Below are 27,022 nucleotides of genomic sequence, written 5' to 3'. Positions count from 1 at the left end.
GTGGGAGAAGAGGCTGACCCCCCCTGGCTGCCCCCTCCTGCAGGCAGCTGCAGAGCAGGGCGGTGCCCCAGAGCTGCCTCTTCTCCAGCCTCAACAGCCCCAGCTCCCTCACACTCCTCACAGCACTTGTGCTCCAGACCCTTCCCAGCCCCACTGCCCTTCTCTGGACACACTGCAGCCCCTCAGTGTCCTTCTTGCAGTGAGGGGCCAGCACTGGGCACAGCTCTCAGGTGTGCCCTCACCTGTGCCCAGCACAGGAACAGTCACTGCCCTGCTCCTGCTGGCCACACTGTTACTGACCCAGCCAGGAATCCATTGGCCTTCCTGGCCCCGGGCACAGCTGCTCCTGTTCAGCCACTGACCAGCCCCCCAGGTCCTTTTCCATGGACAGCTCCCCAGCCACTCTGTCCCCAGCCTGTGGCACTGCCTGGGGCTGCTGTGACCCACGGACAGGACTTGGCACTTGGCCTTGTTAAACCTCATACAACTGGCCTTGGCCCATGATCCAGCCTGTCCAGACCCCTGCAGAGCCTTCCTGCCCTCCAGCAGATGGACACTGCCAACTCGGTGTCACCTGTGGATTTACTGAGGGTAGACTCACTTCCCTCACCCAGATCATCAGTAAAGATATTGAACAGGACTGAGCCCAATAGTGAGCCCAGGGGACACCATCAGTGACTAGAGCATTGTTGGTACCTAAAGATTTTGCTTAGCTACCAGTATCCAATTAAAATTTTAAGAAGCGTAAATCAAAATAATAAAAAAACCCCCATATATACACACATTCATCGGAAATTGCTAATGTTTCTGAACTTATAGGTCCAGTGAAGTTTCCAAGAAGCCCGAAACAGAGATAAGCCACTTTTTGCAAGTAAGAAAGGATAAGGTCATTCAAAAGAACAAATTTATTTGAATACTGAGAATCCATACCTCCTTCTTAATCCAAGCCATGCACACACAGCAATTTGATAAGGACTTGGTCCTATTAGAGAGATACTTAAAAGAGAACCCCATAAAATCATAGTGTGAGCTTCTGGTAGTATTTTGAAAATGCTACCTCAGTCAACCTCGGTCTTCTCATTTATTAAAATATTTCCTACTAGACACTAAAAATGTTTAAAAATGCAACTTTTTTTTTTTTATTATTTGCAGCCATGATGCTCAGTGATCGATTTTACTGATTCTCTTGTCCCTTTTATTTTGATTAAAAACTATGTAAAAGCATCTGTGAGATGGCTCCTGTATTGCTATTAATGGGAATTTACTCTGCCTTCCCCATGACAGTTTCTATATATGGAATAAACCAGTACTGAAGGGAGAAGTGTATTCTGCATGAAGAATAACATTGTAACTATTGTGTTTTAATATTACTTTTAAGAATGTGGAGAAGCCCAATACTCAAACCCAATTCCTGCCAGACTGAGAAGCATGGGAAGTATAGTTTATAATGGTGTCCTGCTTTCAGCAGGGATAGGGGAGCTAATTTTCTTCCAAGCAGCTGGTACAGTGCTGTGCTTTGGATTCAGTGTGAGAATAATGTTGGTACTTTGGTAGTTGCTGAGCAGTGCTTGCCCTAAATCCAGGATTTTTCAGTTTTCCATGCTCTGGCAGTGAGCAGGTGCTCAAGAAGCTGGGAGGGAGTCTGGCCAGGACAGCACACCTGAACGTGCCAAAGGGATTTTCCATCCCATGGAGCAGCTCATGGTCAGTGTGTGAACAGGGGAGGTTGGTCAGGAGCTGCCAACTGCTCATCAGGGACAGGCTGGGCATCAGAGTGTGATAAACAATTGTGTTGAGCATCCCTTCTGTTTCTTGGGTTTGTTCCTCTCTCCCTTGTTGTCTCCCTTTACCTTGCTACTGAATTTGTTTTTGTTTTGATGATTAAACCGCTGTCATCTGGACCCACAGGTTTTACCTGAGTTGGATTCTCCTTCCTGTGGAGCTGTGGGGTGAGAGCAGCAGGCTGAATGGTGCTTAGTTCATGGCTGAGGCCAAACCACATCAAATGGCCTACTTCTTTCCTGTATTTATTACATTGCATGTAAATAAGTTATAGCTTCAGGAATTTAACATTACCTGCTTTTTAAAAAACAAAATGCTTTTACTATTACACTTCCTTTCTCTTTTGACAGAGCTATAAGAATTCAGAATAACAACTGCTTAAGGGTGAATTAAATTTATGAACAAACAACCTTAAAAAATACTCTTTCCTTCCCATTTTAATCCTTTTACAGCATTTGTTACAAAATTATATTAAAAATATTTATAATTTAAAGTTGTCTCTGCTGTCTATTTAAATGCATGTTACATTTTTAGTACTGTAATGTTCTACCATTTCTTGGAAACTTGTGAGAGAAAAAAGACCATTTAAAAAAAGGTAAAAATTTCCAATTTAGACTTGTTTTACCCAAACAGAGAACTTGTAGGGAAATGTTCATCAGATGTGAACACTGAACTCACTTGTGACTCAGGATGCTCCATAAATAGAACACATACTGATGTTATATTTCAGCAGATGCAAATAATCTCCTTTTTTTCAATGGGCTATGTCAGAGTCATGCCAAGATTTTTCTCTTTTTGCAGGGCTTTTCTGCCTGCCCTTTTAAAGGATAAAACCAAGGACCCGTGCTCATGCTATCTTTAATTCCAGATTCAATGAAAGGTAATGACTAAATAAAAACAGTAAGGAGCAGGTAGCTAAAACGTTGAGGGATTTTTAATCAAGCTGTTCAAAGACAGTTTGTTTTCCCCTTTTCTTTCCAATATCTTATTTTAATGAGAACTTCACCTTCTGAAGAAAGGTCATCTGAAAAGATTTAAGTACTTCACCCTCTTCAATTTGCATTTTGCTCATGAGAAAATTAATTCTGAACTTTCCAGCAGATTCCCTCAACAAATCCAGGGAAGACACTGACATTTCTGAAGAAAAAAACCCTTCAGACCTGAGGAAAAAAAAGCAACAATCATAGGAGAAAAACACCCACTTGAAATATTAAAAGAATGTTTGCAGGCCACATTTAGAGCAGCTTAATATTTATGCCACAGGAAATCACAGCATCCTTTTGCACATTACTACATATTTCAAAGTGTGCAACTATTTAATCTCTTAAATGCTAAGCAGCATATTTCCACCAATATAAACATATTATTTCTTTCTCAGAAAGTGCCAATGGGAATAGGTAGTCAAATAAAATGTTGCAGTCTAGGTCTCACTTTTAACCTCTTGGGCTGTCTGTGTTGCCATAGGGCACAGCCACCACATGACTCCAGTTTGCAGAGGAACTGATAGCAATCAAACCAAGTTGACTCCATCCATTTCCTCACTTCTCACCTGCACCAAAAGTGGCTGCAGGACAGACACAGCCCACAGCATTATTACAGGCAGCTTTGCTAAGACCATCTGTTCACTCTGACTTCACAGTTCCAGTATTTGATAAATGTCTTATATATCCTCTTCCTGTTAACTAGAAGATCCCTTGCAAGCTCAGACTCATCTGTAAACAGTAAGGCTCAAGTACTTGTTAAAGCCTTTAGAACAATTTTCTTCTTTTAAGAAGACACAGGAGTACCAGGATGTACTTTGATGGTTTGTTTTCATTAATATAAGTACAATACATTCTGGACAGTTACAAAATCTGGGGACTCTCATTTTCTCGATAGATTTTGATTGCATATTTCAAACAACTGGATGCCATTCCATTCTCTGAACCCTTTTACTACAGCCTTAGCAAGCACATTCATTACAGCAATAATTTTTTGTTGTTGTTTCAGCAACTTTTAGTTCTGTTTTGTGCACCATGCTTTTATGTCCACCTTGAAAGCTGGTTTAGCTGCTTAATTAAAAGCCTGCAGCCAGTCTCCTGTTACACCAGTTCAAGAGAAGACATTTCTACTGGGACACTTAAGAAAAGGGATATATGCAAAATGTTTTCTGGGTCACTTGGAGCAATAGCATTTAGTATATTTGTAAGGTCATATCCTGCTCTAGATCAGAAGAAATTGCAATGAAGTCAGTCAAAGTATTTAAATTTTCAGTTTAGGAGAAACATTTGGTTCCACGTGAACTGATAGCATTGTTCAAAGATAGCAGTTTTCTCAAACAAAATATATTGCCCATAATACAAGCTATCTGGCATTCTCAAATACAAGAACATTCCCCTGCATAACACCATTAAAAAGTAAAAAACATCAGCTATTGAACCTAAAAACATTTTCAACACACTTTGATAAACTTTAAGTACATTGTACTTAGCTGCTTCAGAACACCTCTTTGCATCAGCAGGTGTGGCTACATATAGTTTCCATCTCTGAGTTACATGATCTTCTATCTAGGAGCCAAACATTAGGCTTGCTCATTTCTAGGAAGTCAGTCCAGCTACATTCTGGTCCCAAAAAATGCATACCCTACCTCTTCTGACAAGTGATAGGGCTCTGACCATAGGAGCACACTGCAAAGCAGCAAAGCATTTAAACAGTTGGCAAAAGGGTTGAAAGGCACATAGCTTGTCCTTAGCAAAATTTCCCTGTTCCACTTGTGGTGCCCATTGAGGAATCAGTATTGGGACCTAGCTTGAAATAAAAAAGTAGTAAGAAAATGGAAGCCTGCCAGGAAAAAAAAAAAAAATTAGGTCACATTTTTACTTTAATGTTGAGATTTTAGTGTTGCATGTTTTCCTCTACCCTTCCAGTGAAAATTAAGGAAGCAATGGATGCATGTTAACCATACGTATGGACTTACTACTACTGGAATACCAAATGGTAGAGCTGCTGCAAACTGTTGCAAGTACTAAAAGCAATGTTTATAATGGTCTGTACAGCATTTGCAAATATTTACTTTGAAAAGAGATTAGTGTAGTTCTTATTTTTCTCAGCATTGCTTAGAAATGCTAAAAAACTACAACAGCTAAACTGCTACTCTACACCAGATCAATATACCCCAACAGATATTTAGGAATATATGCCATTATATTTAAAAATACCAAGTTCCTCTAAGCAGTAAACCTAGAAGATTTTACATATAGTTAGAGATAAAATATTAAAAATTATTGTTTCAACTCCACACACTTGACATCTGAATAGGAGTGATGTAATCATACTATTTATTCCATCAGTGAGACAAAATGTAGTATGGAACTAAATTTCTGAGATTTTTAAATAGAAAGTCATTTAACTCGTATATACACAAAGTGTTCTTTCCACAGATATTTACATGGCAAATATGTTAGAGGAGAACCACTATGACTAAGTCTCTACAAGTATAGCATCCTTTCTGAGCTATTCTCTCTGCTGAAAGAATTCACAGAAGCTTTGAAGTAAAATCTAGACAATTAAAGTTACCTATATTTCACAGTAGGTAAAGAAGCCGTTAAATGATATTTCAGCATAAGGTTTCTGGAAACAGCTACACAGTAGAGTTTTACATCCACCCTCTTTTCCAGCATCCATGGTGAAACTAAATCTCTTCTCAGTTCACAGGAGAGATAACAGCACAGGTGAGGTGTGTGTAACTGTAGCTCACTCTCCTCGGTAGAGGCTGGTCAGCCGTTCCAGTTCTTTGCAGTTCTCCATGGACATGGACTCTGCTTTCTTTCGGAGGCGGTCATCTCGATATACTTTTGCTGCATAAAGTAAGTCTGTTTCTTTAAGGAGAAAAGAGAAAATATTTTTTTTTGGTTACAAACTGAGTACTTGGCACATGACAGAGTTGTACAACACACCGCAGGTTTTAACCCTTGCTATATTCTAACTTCCTTCAGACACCACCTAAACAGAACTGCTACAGTTTTCCTTGGCTGGATCTTTGTAACAATTCCATCTTTTTGAGTATGTAAAGCTGTATCACCCTTCCAGTTCCCTCGGAGTTCATACAGCAGTATCTGTTTAAAAAAACACACCCTAAAAAAATCCCCAATGACAACAAAATAACAAAAAAACCCCCTACTACTTCAGACCTCCTTAAACATTACAAATACAGGCTACATTCAGTGATCCTGCACTGTTATTGATAGCTCTAGCACCTTGCCTGTGCTTCAAAAACTCCAATCTGAATGTTAAGCCTTTTATTTCAACTAATGCTGATTCAGTCTGTCAGTGCTCAGAGCTATTAATAATTAAGAGCCCTCTGTATTATACTGGTGCTCAACAGCTTGTCATTGCTGAGCATATCAATTCTGTAAAATCTTTTTACAACTCAAAAGTCACTTCAACTCAAAATGCAAGACATTCTTAAACGTCAATCAACCCTGGAAAGATTTTAACTGTCAAGGAGATTTAACACACAACAGGTACTTAAAATCCATAAAACCACAAAATCAGTCGTTTCTATAATCAGAAAAAACCCCAACAAACCATTAGAAGCCTCTTACTAAAAATCAGTTTGGGAAGTTTTCACAACCTGATAAATTACAAGTACCAAACAACTGGGCTGCAGAGACTAATGCTGGGCAGGAACATGTGATCTGACTCAAAGAATTGTTTTCTGTTTGCTTCTGGTCAGTTTACTGACTATTCATGAATGAATTATTTTTCCATTTAGCTATGCCTGAAGTTTACCACCTGAAAATTTACAACCATCTGGTTTCAACACTGATGTAATTTTAGCAGTGCTGTTCCCCCAGAGCTCACAAAATGGTTACAGACAACAGAATAACTGGTTAAAATTGGTGCTGATTTAGAAAAGGCTGATGCTCTTCAGTTTTCTTATGCTTTAATACTGAATTCTAGGTTTCTGAAAAGAAGTTCCTCATCGTATAATACTAGATTGGAGAAACAGATGGCAAACTAAACCCCCTTGTTTTACAGGACGTGCTGCCTGTCCTTGGTTGCCTGGAAAAGCAGTGTTTGTATGTCCAAGGCAGATTATTTTTTCGTCTCTCTGGGAACACCTATGTAGGCTTCTGGTTTATTTATTTACTTATATAAAAGCACCTAGGGAAATGAGCTATTGCCATGATAAAGTAATGTGGAGGACAGGAGAATTCTTAGAAATCATAATGAGTTAAGGACAAAAGCTTTGTCATTATCAATTTAGCGTAGTTTTTAATTTTCTGAGAAATGGTCACAGATGATAAAGCAGCAGGTGATAAATTGCAAATAGTTTAGATCACTGAGTAAAAATCAAAAAATAAGTGGTACTGGGGAAATTTTAAAGTAAGAAGCAGCAAGGGACATTACACTTATTTTTGCATTGAGATATTGTAATAATATGAGCACTTCCTTCTTGCCTGAGGCAATTTATTTTTATAGTAATGCATGATTTCATGAAATCATTACCAAACTTACGTATTACCAAACTTACTTTGTTGCCTCTCCTTCCAACAGTTATTACGAATGTTGGATACATAATCCTCTTCCACACTCTTTTCCACTTTCTGTAATGACACTCCCTTGTATTCATTTCTAAAGTCCTTATTGACATAATAAATGACACCCAAATTTTCTGTCTGCATTTTTATGGTCTGCCCTGTACTTCTGCAAAAAAGGAGGTAGGGGAGAGAGAACAACTAAATATCAATTCAATTATTTTTTACACCACAAACAGACTTCAAAAAGTATTGCCTATACAGAATAATACCAGTACATTCCTGAATTTGCTATTTTGAGACAAATAATGAAAAGAATGGCTCTATAATCTGCCAGAGAACAAAATTATTGCATTTACCTGATCATTAAACTTCTGCTGTTTAAACACTTGATCTCCAAAAAAATCCACTTTACTAAGACACTTATTTTATACCTCTTCAAGCAACTATTAAGTTCTAGTAACAGAAAATTACATTCAAACCCAACACAAGCAGGTCACTATTCTGTAGCATCCCACTACAGGCATCTCCATTCTGAAATGTATGCTGCCAGCCCTGATAAATTCATTTTCCTGCTGGCATTCTGCAGATTAAAAATCAAAGACTGGATGCAAACATTTTGACAGAGAAGCTTTTCTAAGCATTACAACAGCTTAGTTGCAGAAGGGAAAAACATCCTACTCCAGAATCAGATAACTCTGAAAAGCAGGAGAAAAGAAACCTTTCTGTCATGGGGCTGAGAGCTCTGCAAGGAATTAAGGACCTTTAAAATCACTGTGGTGAGTGGGCTAAGTCTACCAGCTAGCTGCACAATTGATACAAGTTATTTACTTCTCACAAGAAAATAAGGTTTTAAGTATCCTACTGTACAAAACAGGTAAGTTTCAGAAGTAGAATTCTTGACAAGAAAATGAAGATTTTACCATCACCTAGAATGAAGCAAAGAACAGACAATCTTCCCAGACATCATTAAGTTTAACACTTCAATATGGATGAGAAAGTTGCTTTCAATTTCTTCATCTTCTACAAACACAGATTACCCCCAAAAGGGTAATGAGCCTTAGCAGATTTCAGGTTTTGATTATGTATGTTGAACATGTGAACACCTTTGCAACATGCCATGTTGCATGGACCCACTGCCTTGTACTAGACCTCCTGAACTGCTGACATCTTTTCTTCATTACATTCTCACAGCATGTTCTTTGCACCTGAATTTTTTGTTCTGCTTCATCTACACCTTCCCTCCCTTTCCTCACTGTGGGAAATGAAAGACCAACTAATGGAAGATTCTCCACAGTGCTTCTAAGTGGGAGAGGGTGATTACAATACCTTCCCCTCTGCTTTAAGGTGAGGTAATTAAGCATTACTTACGATCTTGGGTATAAGGCGTAAGGAGGGTTAGATACCATCAACTGGCTCAACAAGGAGACAAAGATCAACACAATAATAGGCATCAGCTGAATGACCATAGAGAAACCTCCCTAAGGAACAAAACAGATTCAGGTATTTCATAAATCATCAAGCAAACAGGTAAATTTGACAATACTTAATGCAAAGTTTGACTTTTTGCTTTAAGCCTCAAAAGCTGCTAGGAAAATAGTAACTGCAAACACTGTGGTATTATCTGAACTTTCAAATGCATACACAATATTCACAGACTGCTCAAGTGCAAGAGTTCATGGGTTAGCACACAACTATCAAATAAAAGCTGGATTCAGCTATGTTGTATGCTATGATTTGGTCTCATCTATACAGTGATATGTGATTATACAGGACAAGAGATAATTCATGTAGATGAATATTGAGCTGTAAGTTCAATTCTTACCTCAGCCCAAATAAATTTTTAAATGCATATAGGGATTAGTGGCTAGAATAAGTGGCATATTTAAGTTAATAATACTAGTCAGCAGTAAGACAGTGACATACAACAACAGGTTTACAAAACCAGGCTATTACCTTCTCAAATTTGCATGCCTATTTACCAGTCAGTTAAGCCAACCACCTGCTGAAGTTTAAAATACCCAACTGGCAGGTACAAATCCTCCTCTACAGTACAAAGCTCCTGTACAATCACAAATCAAAGCAAATTTCATAGTTTAAAGCCAATGGTTCTTAAACTTACATCACCCCTCTCTTCCTCCCTCTCGTGCCCACTCTGACGGTGCTGGTTCGGATGGCTGTAGCCAGCACGACCATTAGAAAATGAGTGTACACTACCTGAGGAAGGAACATCCACATTTAAATCATGTACAAAAATAGGATTTAGAGCCAGTACAGAAGCAACATAAAGTACTTTACATTGCTGCACAACGGCACATGAAATAACATAAAGGTATCTTACAATTTCAAAGTTGCTTAAAATAATGATTTTAAGCTCTATGACAGTACCCCCAAAGAGCTGACATTTTTTGGGATATAGCAACACTTGAGGGACAAATAAACTGATACAGATTGTAAAGCTGGGATTCAAGGCTGAATGGAATAATTCTACTATTTTATAGTGTCATAAACTCTAATGCCCCATACGGACAGTAGTACATCTTGACAATTATACTGATGTATACAAATACCTGTTGGAAAGGCCCCTCCAAAAAACATGTTGAACAGATCCTCTGGAGTAATATCTGCCTCACAACCTCTATGGAAGTTGAATCTGCCATTGCTAGGGTGATTGCAATTTTGCTCTTCGCTGCCTGTAATATCATACTGCTTTCGTTTTTCTGGATTACTCAGCACAGCATATGCATTTCCGATTTCTGAAGCAAGGAATAAAACACAACTCCCATAAATGCATGATAAAAGCTATTACAGCATGAAAATTGCAATTTCAAAGTCAAAAATAGGCAGCAAACAATGTAATTTACTGTATGTTACAAAACAACTACAGTAGAACAAAGTCCAGAAACATCTCCACTTTTCTTAGAATAGCTTCCACAAAGTTTCCCACCAACACTATTCAAAGGCCTTTTATCCTGTTAAATGAGGCAGAAGGCAGGAGAGCTCTTTCTAGGGGAACACCTACACCTCTGGAAATATTCTCTCTCACTGAAGTTACAAAAAAAGCAGCAAGCATTACAATGAGACTCTGAAACTGGGTAATTGCTCTAGCAGCCTAGATTTAAAAAACATCATACACTCAGCAGGTTTTCTTTTGGTTTCATTAGGTAAGTGGTCATTTCTTGGAATGAACCAACTTCATTGTCCACAAGAGTGAGAATGTATTTTTCTTCATGCTTCTGAAGGTATTTTGTGGATGACATTTATAACACAAAGTTTTGCATGATGCTACATGAGGAGTACAAGATGCATGTGTGACAGGAATGAGTGTGTTCCTCAGACAGTCAATATGACCTCAGTGTTTGGAGGGCCAGGCCTGATGCTTGTCCATGTTTATGCTGTGGTATCACAAATGAACAGCTTCAATTTTGGTAGTAGAGAGGAAAAAACATCACTTAGGTAAACATGGAAAAAATCAGCAAGAAAACCCACATATTCTGATGACCTTAGAAGCTTTTTTCTCGCTGTGCAGAGATATAATGATCTTGCAGGTTGATGGAAAGTTTGTGTTGCCACTTGATGAACAATATTCACTCAGTCATATTCTCATTAAACCATTTCTGCCTTCCTCTCTACTCTCTCCTCCAGGCCTCTCCAACAAAAGACTTCTTTTGCAGCCAACCAACCCAAGGCACATGAATTATGGTTTTCAGTGTTGAAAAGCCATCAGTCATCAAAAGTTCATGAAAGGTGCAACACTATAACTTCAACACAAGCAAATAAAACTGTGGCTTCTAATTAATATTTTAAACATTATCCAACCTAAACAAAAGTTAATGAGTTTTAGCTATGTGTCTTTTAAGATGCCCTTAGGAAAAAACATAAGTAATTCCTCCAAGTGGAGGAGAAAACCCAAAGAAATGAAGTCTGGTATTTTGCACTGAAAGCATGATATAAACTGACATCAAATATTGCTCAGTTGCTCAGTAAAAGGATAAAATTGGTAGCAAAAATTTAGATTTTCCCAACAATTAAAAACTTAGAGAGATAAATCAGGTGACTGCACATAAAGTGAAGTTACCATACTGTCACAGTATGTCTGTTTATTACTTGCTCTTGATTATCTGGTGCTAATTCACAACAGATTTGATTCCAATATAATTTTCTTTTCAAAAAGGACATAAAAATGAAAAAAAAAACCACTGCCCAAAAGGAAAGATTTTTCATTAAATTGGTAAAAGACAGTAGAAGTTATAATATTTGCACAAACTTTGTGATTTAAAATTCACTTCAGTGAGACTGCTCAATACAAGAAGAGCAGCACTAGGTAGGTCAAGATCTAAGTAAGTACCTTACCTATCATGAAACTCCATTCTGTTTTATAATGTGAACTTTCCTTAAAATTAAACATTACTATGAAATAAAAACTATTATTATGAACTCCTTTTCTCAGATGGATGTGAAAAACTGATTAGACATCTTTAAAGGAAAACTAAACCATAAATTTACTCAGCTTACAAAAGGATTATGATAATTTCAGTGCAAGAAAATGATAGTTGTTATTAAATAATTTTTGGTCAACAAGATTCTCCTACAAGACTTTCTGTTCATTTACTCATCTAGTTAAAAACCAGAAAGAAAAATTCAGCTGAAGAAATTCGACTTGTACTAAGTGCTCAGGTTAAATAAAATATGAAGAAACTGATTTTTAATATTTTAAAGATTATTGAAATGCAATTAACAAGGAAGAACTATTTTAGTCCTAGAGCCTGAGACAATTCTACAGGAATAGTATCTTTCAGATAAAGACATCACATAGATGTATTAAATATATCATTAGCAATCAACTTTCCTGCTCTGCTGTACCTACTTATCACCTGAAATTGTCAATATATTATAATAATTACCTCTTAAAGTCTATATCAGAAGTCTTGCTCAGGACTTTTTTTTTCTTTTTTTCCCCTCCCCAATTTAAGTGTTTTAACCGAATGATTTTTTCAAATGTCTGCACGTAAACCTCACACAGGAAAAAGATAAAAATATGTACCACAATTAGATTTTTTATGCATCATAATTTCTTACAGATTCATGTTTTTCTTCATGTGAGATGAAGGTGTAGTTTTATTTAAAAAGCTTTCCTTCAACAATTCCCCACGTGCCGGGCTAAGCTGGGCAGCCTTAAATAAGGTAATATCAAACTGTAAATTTTACCTAAAAAATGGTCAAAGGCAACTACTAGTAAGAGCATGCTTGAACTCAGCTGCTTTTGTGCAGAAAAAGTAGTAAAACAACACACATAGAAGAAATTCTGAGGAAGAGGTAACTTAGTGTGGAACGTGATTCAGTAAAAATTGTATCTTGCTCTCAAGAATTGCTTTCTTTTTTTCTAGCTCAAGTACAGTAAAGATCCAGGCAATAAAACTCAATGACTACATTAAGTCAACAACAGTAAAAAACTGCAATTGGATTTCACAGATCAAGTATTTGTTCCCTGTACTGAACATTACAGTCAATTTTCTGAAACCAAGCCCTACTGCCGAAGTCCATGTTATTTACCTATACTTCTAATATAACAAAGGTCAAATATTTTCTTGGATAAAAATGTCAGTTTAACAATAGTTCAAAAATACATTTACATTTGTAAAAATACAAGTGACCAATGCAGAAATATGTTTTATTTGGATGAAGTTTAATCATAAAAGAAATATAAAGTAAAAATGGTGGTTTACTTTTAAAAGCCTCTGTTGCTCCAGGTGCATGGTTTTTGTCTGGGTGGAATTTCAAAGCAAGTTTTCTGTAAGCCTTCTTTAGGTCTTCTTCACCTGCATCCTTTGACACTCCAAGGACTTCATAATAATTTTTACATTTCTTTATACTGCAAAAGAAAATGACATAAAATGTTGCAAACAAAAAGATGTAAATGTAATGGCTTAAGACACAGCTGCAAATGAGGTCGTACACTACACTAGTGCATTATATTACATCTTTTGCCTTCAATATATTTTAAAAACATCCACCCTAAAAACAAACGATGTCATTTTTTCATAATAAAGTCACTATTGAGCTTATAACGTATATTTCTTTTACTTCTACTGTAGAACTACCACAGCCATAAGAAAGGGCAGTTTGCAACTACTGTAGCATTTCCTATTTCATAATTAATATTGCATTAATATTGCTGCTAATAATGCATAAAAAGAAAGTTCCAAATTTACTTTGCACAACTAGCAGGTAGGAAAATGTTTTGACTGTAAACAGCACATGCACTTCAGTATCAAGGACATAAAACAAAGCAAACAATACCTCCCTTTCTCCAAACAAAAGTCAAATCATACCACCACTCAAGCATTCCCTTTTCAGGGAATAAAACACATGAGAATACTTCTGCTGCTGGGAATGTGCCTGGATCTTAATAATCTTTTTGTAAGTGTTGATGTAAATTCAAGGGCACAGTAGCAGCTCCAGCAATTACATATTTAGCTCATCTCATATAATCAAGTGTAGCGTGTTTTAAAACGGAAACCTCAGAAATATTCTTTTTGTAGGCTGTCTAACCCAGACAGGAAAAGCAAAATCTGGAAATGATGTAATGATTTAGTATTCTTTACAATACTCTAGAAGAAAGAAAGAGCACTTCCAGGAGAAGAGAGAACATTAATTCTATGTGGGCAGGAAGAACTGATCAAACCAGTAAATACAGCTTAACAACCAAACCAAGTTACTTGGGTAAGAATTCAGAAAGAAAAGGCTGAATCCCAAACTTGCACTGCAGGAATGAGGCACACTGACACTGGGTGCATGCCAAAAGAAATGGGCTGGTCTGAGCAAGAAATAGCAATTATATCCATAAATACTTTAAAAGCTTCATGTGAGTCTCTTCACATGGCTACAATTGTATCTGCATTCTCTTACATGCACAAATTTCTACATAAATTTGGGTTTAATGTTTCCAAGACTATACACAGGGCAGTCGTGTGGAAAACAAGGGGGCAAGCAAGCCTTTGGCATTTTCAGGAAAGAAATATGGGTATCCTGTAATTAAGGGAATGTGAGCATCACAAGTACAACCACACCATCATGTGTGGTCCGTCCTACTTCACAGATTGATCAAATCAAGCTTCATCTGAGGGATCCTGTTTCCTGTGTTCAAATACAGGAGCTTTTATGGAAGCCTCAGTGTAATGTTCACAAGAGCACTGAATTTAATGTATGCAGGCAGCTGCCAACACAAACATCCTGTGAAATAAATATAGCTCATTATATTGAAGTAACATTTAATAAGCTCCAATTAGGAAGCTGATAGAGCTAACTAAAAAGAACACAGTGAATCCATTAAGAAAGGATGGAAGGAAAATACATTAAATTATACTCTTTAGTATAATTTATTAGAAGTACTGGAAACTTTTTTTTTTGTAATCTGTAAAAGCAGAAAGAAGTGTGGTAGTGTACAGATCCCTTAATCCATAGCCTCAATGCCTGGATGATTTATTAATCTGTATCAAGAGCAGGTAGCTTTATTTAAATGTGTAAAAGTATCAAATTAAGCTTTTATTTCTTGAAATTGCTATCTCAGCATCCAATCTAAGTTCTCTTCAATAATTGTTTCTAAGCTATCTGCTTGTGGGCCAGACTCCTCAGAACTTTGGCTGATATAAAATTACATGGCAAGACATCAATGTCTAGCAAAGTTATTTTTTTAGCATTAAAACTCTGGTGTTAAACATTCATTCAAGTATTTTAAGCACTGTGCATCCTCAACAATTCTCTCCCTCAATAGCAATTGTCATTTTTCATGGAAAAAAAAAACTAACATGAAAGTTTATTTATTAGCAGACCCAATATACATTAATTTCACAACTACAGGATGCCAAGAGGAGAAATATGGAAATAAAACCAAAAAAACAATGCAAGAGATGCCAACCTGTTCTTCTAACTCCTCAAAACCCACTTAAAAGTTCCCTCCTGTTCACAACCAGTGGATGTTCCACAGTAAACAACCCTCAAAGGAGAAGCAGCAATAGTGGGTATCAATCAAAAGATCTAAAGGATTAATAAAATCACATCCATGCAACAGCTATCCTGAAGCTGGCTTACTAACTGCCCATTTTGTATTGATGGGTTATTTTTTTTTTGTTCTTTATTTCTGGCATATTTGAAGTTTGGTGTTTTCACTGATATTTTGCTTAGGATTTTGGTTTTTTGTGAATCGCTTTTCTCGTACTTTTCATTTCTGGTTGGATCACTTCTGTATCTGAATTACTATCAAATTTTTTCCATTCTTTAGGTAATTTCTCTCCTTGTTGAATTGTTAGCACCCTGCCAACACCTTGGCACTGTCCTCCTGATTAGCAGATTTGCTGCTGTTCCTGAAATAACACCTGACTTTTACAGAATAGACTTCTCAAAGAGCATGAGAGCAAGTAAGGGCCTACATTCATCCCCAGTCTGTTGACAGAGGTATCTCATCACGATTTCCAGAGCTCCACCACCCCAGCTTGCAGCTGACAAGGCACCTGCAGTAGAACTGGCCAGCAGCTCCAAACTGCAGCACCAACACCTCTGCTGGATGCTGGGCTGCTCTCCATGCTCTGATGGCTGACAGCAGAGGAAGCCCTTCAGCTCCTGAAATGTCTCTTCTCACCTACAGAAACCCTAGGGCTACCACCACTGGTTCTCCTGTGACTACAAAATGATGTGATCCTGCTGCTGACTTGTCAGATCGCTTTTCAAATCTGCAATTCAGATTAGGTCAGCACTGCCAGCTTTTATCAGATTAACAAAACCTATCAGAGATGCATGCCTTACTGTATCAAATACCTGCTGCAATGCACGATCATGAAATTTGGAGTATGATGAGGTATTTCAAAGGGTCTTCCAAAGCCTCACAGGAACGGCCCAAAAGACAAATACTTCAACCAGAAGCATGCCAAGGGAGACACAATTTTTTCTCCCAATGGTAATCTGAACTGTGCAGCAGAGCAAGCAGCAATGTGAATGTTAGTGACAAAGAACTCAGCAAGAGGAAGCTATACTGACTTCTGATCCTAGAGCTGAGCAAAAAAACACAGTAAAATGGAGACCAAAATCTATACAGGTCAAATTTCCAATTATGCCAGAGCCTGATGCAAATGGTATCTCGCAGCTGAGTTGGGAATGTGCCAGTGATAGTCTGGGTGACATAAACATGGCCTGAAAGAAATGTTCAAGATTAGGAAGAGAAGGTCACAGCATTGTGAGGAACTTGAGCTGGTACCAGCATATCCCTAGTTTCTGAAACAAATGCAGCAGAAGTCTCAGATCTCTGTTGCACTGATAGATTCAACAACACATTAGGTGCTTGCCTTACTACCCTGCTCTCGGATGTACCTGATCAGTTTGTTACTACTGTGTATAATATATTAAATATTCAGGGCTGTGTTTACCTCAGCATACTTTTCTCCAGATTTTATATAAGCTTTTATTTTAGTTACGAGCCTTCTGACAAAGTCCATCATGTCTTCTCTGCCACTTTCCCATGACAGGCACTATGACTGATTTCCACCTTCATTTCTCAACTATTCAACTGGATATTTCAACAATTCATGGCAGTTCTACAGCCTAATTAAAGGCATGCCCTGATTTCTTTGCTTTGGTGGTTTGTTTTTTTTTTAACACATATTGATTGCTCTTATTAATCCACTTCCAGTTAATTATCTTCTCGACACCATGCTACAAAGGAACCAATATCTCTCTTTTTGCAGGATCTGCACAAGTGTCAGCAGAATGCCTGGAGAAAGTTAGCCATACAACTCCTACTCCTAGGTTGATCCATGGAATGTGTAGAGGCAATTTTTTTCAGCAGATGAATTCAAATCAAGTTACTGATTATTCCTGACCACTACTCGATGACACTTAATCCTACCTTGCAAGGCTTCTACAGAACTCACGCCTCTATTTGTTTGTTTTGGTTCTACCACAAAGATCTAAACACAAAATTTGATTCTTGTGCTTTCTTCCAAGAAGCAGCCACTGGCAAGGCAGGAAAAGCAGTATTCCATCACTGTTTTTATAAGACAACAATGCAAATTTAGCATACTACCAGTCATGGCAGTTTTCTTTCAGATGTCAAAAAGGCAATATGGAATACATGCTTATTGACTTAAAAAAAAGGAACCAAAGAGGTCAAACACCACGTGTATTTTAGGATCATTTAAAGAGAGCCTGTATAAAACACACAACATGAAAATGCTTCCTTTTTTTGTTGTGCACATGATTCTTACACATTTGCCTTAAGCTGACATTGCTTAACTTTCAGTTGCCTAGAGACTTGTAGGGCACTTGCTCTAAAAAGACATGAAGTCTGCTGTGGGTCCTGGCATAATTCTGCTCATCTCCTGTCAGTATTTCCCACATGCTTGTGGGTGTTAAGGTAATCCAGCTCTCAGTGACAAGGTAGGAATCATTAAGAAAAAGATGCATGTATTACAGATGGGATTTTCAAATTACTTCCATTTAAAAGCAACAAAGTGCCGTGGTATCTCTCAAGCATCAAGCTGTCACACTGAAATAGCGAGCACAGCTCCACAAAGAGCAGCATTACCCTGCACTTATGCAATCAGAGGAAATATGTTACATCTTAGGCTTCTCCCTGTTGAGCAACTTGCAAGCTCATGTAATACTCTACAGAACTGTTATGGTAACTTGCTAGTGATCAGTATCCCCTGTGTATATGGAAAAAATGAAGCCAGCACAGAGGTGCTTGTTTGTAATCATACCTACTTACATTACTAGAGTAACTCTAATGAAAATTAATGCAGCTAAATTAGTTACATTGCTCTAAGTGTATCTTCACTATGCTTCTTAAATCTGCTGTCACAAGCAAACTCAAGATAGCTGAACAACTCCAGGAACTTAATCAGTGATCCAAGCCAGGGAGCTCAGAGCCAGTCCCCTGACTGACAGCTCACTAAAGCTTACAGCAAAAGCATTGGAAATGGCACAGAAGTGTAGCTGAAAGCAGAAGTGCTTTCCCTATGTCAACATTCAGTTACTGAACCAAAAACTTCTAAAGGGAAGAATACTTGAGTCATGCACATGCAAATCAACTCTGTTTTTTCAATGTCAAATTCATTCTAAGTGTCAGAATTCACTGAAGTCTGGAGATTTCGCTACCTTGCTGTCTATAAACTTCTTCCCTTACAGGAAAAAAGACAAAAACTGCACACAAAACACTGTTTAAAACCACCTTTTTCACACACTATTTCCTTAACCAATTCAAACATCTGAAAACCATTCCACAGTACAGCAAAAGCATATGGTGGTGACAAACTATTCTCTAAAGAATACCCTCCCCAAAGGGGCATGTTTCATTTAATTGGAAAAATCTGGGGCCTGACTGAAGCAATAGCATATGCTGCTTGTCATGTTTCCAACTAGAAAGCTCATTCTCACTGTGGTTTAAACACAAACTTTCAGTTATCATCACTGAATGTGTTACATTTTTCTATTTAGTTTTAGCCCATTGTTTGTATTTAATTCTGTTCTCCTTGGCAAGGCACACGTTTTTTAATTCTTAACCATAAATTTTTAAGTGGCTTGTTTATGTTACTAACTAATAACATAACAAATATTTCAAAACTTCCAACTAAAAACTTGCTCTGTTGATTGCTGCACATCTAAACAAAAATGCCATCTCTCTCTAAAGGTTCATGAACTGCTGCATTAAAGGATGGCAGCTATCCCCAAGTGAAGGTGAAGATACTGTTTTAACACATGATTTTAACTGGTATGTAAAACAAACACTGGTTGTTCTGTAAGGTATTACAATTGCTTATTTTGCAAAGATCTTGGTAAGCTTTAAACTCCATTTTCAATATTTAATATTCTTGTAGCAATTCTGCATCAAGATTATTCTCCATGTGTAATTCTTGAATACTCCTAATCTCAACAAACTGGATTAGGTTTAAATCACATTGAAAAAGTCCCTTCAAGAAAGCAATACCCAATACCACAAAAGCCTACCAGAGAAAAAAGTTAGCTCTACAGCACCATTTCAGTCAAGCCAAAGTAGGCAACACACCTTCTGCTAAAACAAACAGACTGATCTTGCAGGGAGCCTGATGTTGAAGCAGACTGCAGCCCAAAACAGCACGTCACAGGTGAGTGACTACAGGCACCAACACAGCCCTCCTTGCAGCAGCTTTCTGGGAGTATGTTACAGATCTTATTTTGACCTAAGATGCATTTACAGAGCACTCCTTTTTGGATATTTTGTCTCACACAGGTGTGTGCACAGACAAATTCTGCATTCGTTTTAACAGTTGATATAGGGTGGCCAAAAATGTACAGGCTTATCCGGGTTTTATTTTAGATGTACCACACAAGGCAATAACATTAATTAAGCAGAGATGATGGTAAATGAAAAGCTCTAGTAAATAACACCCAGAGGATAACCATGTGAAAGCTGCTGCTGTCTACCTGCCTGAATGCAGCTTCTGTATCAACAAAGAGAAGCTACTTCTTTCCTCACTGTTAGCACAGCTGAACAGATTATTGAACTTCAGGAAGATCCCAAGATAGTAAGTATCAACAGTAACATATATTACATAGATGCACACAAAAAAAAAATTCCCATGCACAACAGTTCATCCAATATACACAAATTAGGAGACAGGGATCTCTTGATTTCCTTCCAAGCTCCCTTGAAAACATTTGGGCTAGGCTATTCTGAAAGTACCAGGGTTTGAGGTGTGCAACCTCCCCATTATATCCGTATTTCTTTAGCAGAAACCTGGGCACATATCAAACAATATTTTTCCTGCTCCTACAGCCAGAAAGTGTGCAGTGATAACATGACTCAGGAGTTCCTAGCCTCAAAAGGTCATTTTTATTGACCTTTGTTTCTTTTCACACATCTTTTCCTGATGTCACCTCATCTTAATACTATCAAGCTGCACTAAGCAAAGTTTATACTGCAGCTCAGACTATGTGCTCCAGTGCTTCTGAGACACCTTTATGCCCAAGCCAAAATAATTTTAACACTTGTCTAGACCAGACCAGCCTGTACAGAAAGATTAGCTTGAAAATAAACTTTAGGAGTAAGCATGTATCTTTAGTATAAAAATATTGATTAAAAACACTTTCCTGCAAGTTATACAGCAGAATTTTCATCACTTTTCCCATTTACTATGAATTCTACTCAGTAACTATTTTGAGTTTGTTTTTTTTTCCAGTAAAATAGCCTTGATAGTTTGAAGAAAGGGGTAACATCCTTCTTGCAGAAAGTGACAGTGTCTCCTTCAGTATTTAAAACCAGCAAAATTCCCCTCTTCCTTCTAGTCAAAGTTCAGTAGAAGTAACCCTGCTCAGCTAACCTCAAACTTCCTGTGGCTCCTTTAGATTACAGAGTTGAAAGGACAAGTACATAATACACAGAATGAAAAGCAGTGACATATTTAAGCCATACCTTAATACTCCTTCCATTTGGTCTTTGTTGTAGCCTTTTCCACTTTCACCTGCAGCAGATGCATTGCTCTCCTTCGTGCTATTGGGCTTATTTTGATCACTGCTACTGGCTGGTTTTCGGCAGTAAGCGCCTCCCCCAGCAGTACTTCCATTCTTCATAATAGCTTCCAACAAAACTATAAAAACAACAGTATATCATAGTATCATTACAGGTATTAGTGATTAAGTCAGGGCTCTCAAGTATCTTAGATGAGAGCACCACATTACAAAACTAGCTGCTACATCCTCCTTCCTTATCAATCACCACTTTTTGCCATAAATGTTTCTTCAGCGAGTCTAACAATTCCTTTTCATGGCAAATCTATGGAAAAGTGTTTCAAAATTAGTGAACTAATTTTGACTCCTCCCATCCATCTCTGCCAAGGTAATGTAACACTGGAGAAAATTTGTCCAGGTGCTTCATTTCTAGATGTTTTATGGAGGCACTGAACCTGTGCCTTGGGGTGAAAACACCTGAACACCTCAATAAGCAACCATAAATCGAAGAAGAGGAACTATCCTTACATGCTATAGAAACAGCAAATTATTCAACACAGACATCAAGCCCATCTCCAGCACATTTCAGTTCCTACAGTACATACCTCTCTGTAACCTGAGTCATTAATGGCCACAAACTGATGCTCTATTCCTTCCAGGCAGTATGAGCATAAATTCAAACCACTGTTAAAATGCCACAAAAAACTCAGGACCAGCCAAGTACACCCAACTCAATATCTGAATCTTGAAAATCAGCAGGCTTCCACTAGTTTCTGAAATCCTCTTCCATTCCACGATTTCCAGCAGATCTCAAATTTAGCAGTTTTAGCAAACAGTATACACAAAGTCTGTTTTTTTTTTCTGTGTATAAGCCTTTTTTTGGGGGCGTATTTGTCTTAGTAATGAATTAGAAACAATACCATTCTAACATAAGGGACTGTGCACAAAGTATAAAATAGATCAAAGATTTTTAAACAGTCCACCTTTCCTGAAAAGAGATCCCTTCACAGCAACATGGCAAACTACATATCCTAAATTAGTTACCATCTGCTTTAAAAATGCACTAATAAAAACTGCTAAGGAAAAATGTCCTATGCACTTCAAAAGCATAACACTTTCTTCTAGAAAGCCAGTGGGAAGAATCCTTAAGAATTTTCTCCTAAATTAAAAAAAAAAATCTCCTCTGCCTAGCATGGTCTTTCTTAGAGCAGCAGGAAACTGGGATCCTACACATCATAGTTTATACATCACAGGCAGAAATGAAAAGGGAGCTTTGTTGAAAAGAAGAGCCACCACTTCTTAAAGGCTCCCCAGTATTTACTCTTATATTCACTTATTAGTGAATAGCTACACTCAGCCTGAACGAGAAAGTCAGCTGACTTCAGAGGTGCTCCTGTCCTCCACCTGCCTCAGCAAGACTTGTGGATTGGTCAAATCAGGCTCTTTACAGCAGATGTAAGAGAACAACTTTTCCTTAAGCTTTAGATGTCTAGTTGTAACTGAGGGGATGCTTTCACTACAAATGAAACTGGAGCTTGAAAACAGGAGAACTACAGTTGCATTATGGTTTATAACTGAAGGACATATTCAATATTTGCAATACTTTATTCTAACGTCCTCTGTTGTGACACATGAAGTTCTGAGGTAAATGAAATAATAACAACTCCAACGAGATGACCAGGTCTGCAGGTTAAGAGCTGATAAAGAACAAGACTTTGATCAGACAGTGGCCTTGGAAGGAAACATTTCAGTCCAAATGTACTTCAAAGAAGTGCTACCAGAAAACAAACAAACAAAAAAATATTTTTCTATCCAGTGAGTATGGCATTTAACAATGGCACCATATAGAATCCTATTGAACATGTGGCCTTATTGAAACAATGCTTACTCAAAGTTTTGCAGTTCCTCCTTTTATACTGGTATTGCTCTAGAAATTTCTCATCCCTGCACCAACACTTACGCAGAACCTGTGGGAGCAGAAATGGCAGAAACACAGGCATGGGGGATGGTTTGCATTTTTAACATCCAGTGCTTCTTCACAGCAACTGTACCTCTAAGTCTCTTAATTAATAGGTCTGGCTGCAGTTGTACTTGAAACACTACTATTTTCTAATCCCCTTCTCAGACCTCATAGCGGAGCTGCATTGCTGAGAATACAATGCAGGATGCTTAAAACAATAAAATTCAAATATATCAGTGTGAACTACTTAAAATAGCAGGACACAGCATATACAAACATGCTATTGTCCTACACTGAAAAAGAAAACCACACAAAGGGTATGAGGCCATTGTGTCCTTCAAATAAAAGATACAGTTTAGATATTCAGAAAAAACTCTGGCTCTTCCACGAACTGCTGGTGGTAAAACCAGCTGCTAGAACCCTAGTACTAACAGTGCACTAAAGAAAACTTTCACTGTGCATCTAGTATTTCAAAACAGGGCATATAGGGAACCAAAGACTTATTTTGTTAGCAGGTAAGACAATGAATCTTATCTCTGAATGTCTCTGAAGCCTCTCTGGTGTGTACTATTACCTGCTGTTGAATGAAAGATCCTTGACTACATTTGATTGCATTATGCATTGAACATGACCCACACACACACACACACTTTCACCAATGTAAAATTCTATTTAATTCAGAATTTATTCTAATGCAACAGCTTAAAAACTAAGCTGACATGCTCCCACAAAAATGTTTTTAAAGGTAGCACCAGAAATAGGGCAACAAAATTTTAAGAAGCACTTAAAAAAGAAGTTCTCCTTAACATTGTTTTCTGCCTTCAAACAGAACAGCACATAAATTTGAAAGGGACATCTTGTCCTTTGTTATCTTTAAATGCACCCTTAAAAATCTTTCCCAGACAAGCAACTGGGTTCCTCAGTTGCAAGATGAATCATTAGCAAAAATCAAAATCAAACAACGGTTGAATTGTAAAACAATTTTCTAGCAAAGAATGACGTCAACATGGACACTGCTACTATGAAGTCATTAGCTCAGTATCATTAAATAAGCACTGACCTTACACTTCACACTAGTAAAGCCTTAAAATAGCACTGCTGCAGTCAGCGTATTTCAGGCAGAAGCTTTGTTTAGCAAAACTAAACTTCACTGATGACTGAATTAGTGCTGAATGTCCTTTAAATGTAAATGTTGCCAAAAGCAGATCACACGTAGTATTGTTTTAGAGACAATAGTTAAAACCTGCTCTCTGTCCTTTTGTTACCCACTATAACATCAGGAGGAGGAAGCTCCCACCAATAAAAGATTCAGCATTACCATTCTCATTGCTGTTATGACTGACAGAACTCCATTTGTGAAATGGTGGGCAATTGTTCTCAAAACGACATTAAAGGTACAACATAAGAAGAATCTGCAACTTCAGTGAGAAATTAGTTCAACTACCTTCTAACACACACTCCAGAGAAAAATTAGTGAGCAGAGAGACAACTGGGGCTGCCCCACGTTGGCCTAGAGCCATATAAACCCAACATCATGACTGTAAAATTAGAATTTGTGTTAGAACTAAACAGGCTCACGATACCTTAATTGATTCTTTCTCTCTGGAAGGTGATGACACGTTTTTGATTACATGAATTATCAGTTATGGGTTGGATTTTTTTCCTTCAAGTAGATCCCCCACTAAAAGATGCCAATTAGAGCAATTTAACTTGTTCTTAGTGCAAAATGGCAGTTTTAATTTATTGCACCCTTTCCAAAACCTGTCCTGAAAAAAAAGTCTTTGTCCTTGCACCTTAATGCACTTTTAATAGGGCCATTTGAGTGCCTCAAACTTTAAAACCAAAATAAATTCAATGAGTTGGTGCTGTTTTGGGAGCACATGAGATTAGTTTAAAAGATTTAACAACCTCCACAGCTAGAAAAATGAAGTACAGAAATATGAGAAGTTATAAGAGAATCCCCTAAATTTCTAAGCAGCTAGTTCAAATCAGGCTTAGGGTCTGAACTTTTTTAGTGGTATCAAGGCAACTAGAAAGTTTTTAGCTTCATATGGAGCTTTAACTGAAAACCAGTTCACAAATCAGGCCTTTATTTCAAGCTGACCACCTGAAAAACGAAGTACAGACAATTAGGTGGTCACTAATGGAAATTGAGTGAATTGACTTACTTAACATCACAGAGAAGTTCTGTGAAGCTTTTAGTTTAAAAGACACAACTCCCCAGATTACAGTCCACTACCACAAGGCCATCTTCTTTTCCCCAGGTCTGTGCCTCATTTGTGACTGACTTCGATAATTTCCACAGTGAATAAAACAAGTGTCCAACAGACAATAGCCTAATTTGACATCTATTTCTTGCACTGAATACTTTATAATGGTGGTTATGTAGTGGCAGTCCTACTTAAAAAAAAACCAAACAAACAACAAAATGCTCAAAACAAGCCAGATGAAGATTTTCTTCCTGAAAGCTACTCTAACTCTTATCTTTGAGATATAAAATGTTAATAAGCTGTGTGAAGCAGACAAAACTAATTGCTCTCCTTGGCAGAAGAAGCTGAATTGAAATCCTCTACCCTCCTGCCTCCTGACCAACACAGATTCCAAAAAGCTCAAAGTATTTTCATGCATGTCATGTTCTCAAGCCACAGAAATTTAGGGGAATATGGCAACATCCATGCTGACTTGCAGGTGAAAAAACAAACACTAGAAAAATTAAACACTAATTAAAAAAGAAAAGCGCCAGTAAAATATTCATTTATTGTCAGCATATAGTAAGTCAGGACATAAGAGTCCCAAAAATGTTCACTGCATCTCCTCACAGCAACTTCCAGTCAAGATTTTGCCTCAAACTTGTACTCCAGAAATGGCAAATGTTGAGACCTTTAAGTGGTACAGGCAAGGCACTGAAGTTGTTCCTACTCCTTCCACAGCACAGACCACATAAGTGGGAACCACAGGAACGCAACAAGTCCCTGCTGCATCCCAAGGTGTTATGAGCTGACTTCTGGCACGGTGTCACAGAAAGCCTCCAAGACAGGTGACAGTTCTAGATATACTGAAACCCTACTACTGTTTCATTCAAACAATTATTTCGAAACACCTTTTGCTTAAAGGCTGGTAAATATTTTACAAGTTTTTAGTGTGGAATAGTCATAAGAGCTAATTAAGTGTTGGGGGAAGCTACATGTTCCATTTTCTCTAGGAAAGGTAAACCCGTTGCAATTCCTATATGGCTGCTGTACAATCAAAAGGGGATCAAACCCAAGAAAACCCAAATCACGAGTATATTAGACAAGGAAGACACGGTCCACTCTGGAGCTGCAGCTCTCATTGCAAGCTGTTAGAGAGGGGTGATTCACAATGACAGAAAAAAGCCAACCCAGCCTGTCTCGGCCTGGGGCCTGAGATGTCCTGATGTTAATCGGGGCTAAGCCTCGCATGTATGGCTGCGCTTTTACTGGCGGCTGTGGGGAGGAGGGGGAATGCAGGCGAGGAGCAGAGTCGGCCCGGGAGATCCCCAGGCACCGGGGGAGGCGAACCCGCTCCTCCGCAGCGCCTGACGCCAGCCGTGCCCTGGCGGGGGGAGCACCTGCCCCGAGCGCTGCTGCCGGGCTGGGCACACACCACGGCCTCCTCTGGCAGCCGAGCCCGCGCTCAGCCCCGCCGCATCCCCCGGGCCGGCTGCTCTGCGGCCGGGTCCCGCTCGCTGAGCTCAGCCCCCTGCGCCCTCCCTCCTGCGGGCCCGCGCTCGGTCCGGGCCCGTCCCGACGGAGCCGGGCCGCGGACAGCGGGAGCGGGGAGGGGGCCGGGCTTCACCTCGGGCCGTCTCCGTCGGGTAGAGCTTCTGCGCCTTGCCCAGGAAGCGGAGGGCGCGGTCGCGGTTCCCGGCCTCCAGCGCCTCCCGCGCGATCCCGATGCACTTCTCGGCCTCGTCCCGGTTCCCCTCCATGGGCTTCTCCTTCCGCCGCCTCCGCCCGCCGCAGCGCAGAGAGAAGGGGCCCGAAGCCAGAGCGGAGGCGGGCGGCGCGGGGCGTCAGGCGGGGCTGCGCTCACTCCGCAGGGCTCATGCCGCCGCTGCCCCGGCGCTGCCGCAGCCCCAGCGCGGCGCTCGCACCGGTGCCAGCCCGGCCGCCCCTTCCGGGCCCCGCCGCGCATGCGCCGCCCCGCCCGCCCGGGGCCCCGCCGCTGCCCGGCCTGGAGCGGCTGAAGGGCCGGGAGCGCCGGGACGTCCCGGGCAGGAGCGCAGCCGCCCGCTCGGCCCCGCCGGGGAGCCGGCTGCGATGGA

At 39.1% G+C, this 27,022-nt stretch overlaps 1 protein-coding gene across 1 annotated transcript; it reads right to left on the bottom strand.

Annotated features, from left to right (window-relative positions):
• Positions 1-890: 890 nt before the first annotated feature.
• Positions 891-26,883, bottom strand: DNAJB14 (DnaJ heat shock protein family (Hsp40) member B14). The gene is made up of 8 exons (XM_079307092.1): positions 26,554-26,883; positions 20,743-20,917; positions 13,028-13,173; positions 9,872-10,057; positions 9,424-9,518; positions 8,673-8,782; positions 7,298-7,470; positions 891-5,639 (listed from the first exon to the last, which is right to left on the bottom strand). Exons 1-8 carry the CDS (start codon positions 26,684-26,686, stop codon positions 5,515-5,517), a joined length of 1,143 nt encoding a protein of 380 aa, XP_079163218.1. The 5' UTR covers positions 26,687-26,883; the 3' UTR covers positions 891-5,514.
• Between the last annotated feature and the right edge of the window lie 139 nt (positions 26,884-27,022).

Source organism: Erithacus rubecula (genome assembly GCF_903797595.1).
Source record: "Erithacus rubecula genome assembly, chromosome: 5".
In the NCBI taxonomy this organism is placed as follows: domain Eukaryota; kingdom Metazoa; phylum Chordata; class Aves; order Passeriformes; family Muscicapidae; genus Erithacus; species Erithacus rubecula.
The sequence above is the reverse complement of the archived record's forward strand: the minus strand, read 5'-3'. Positions and strand labels throughout refer to the sequence as shown.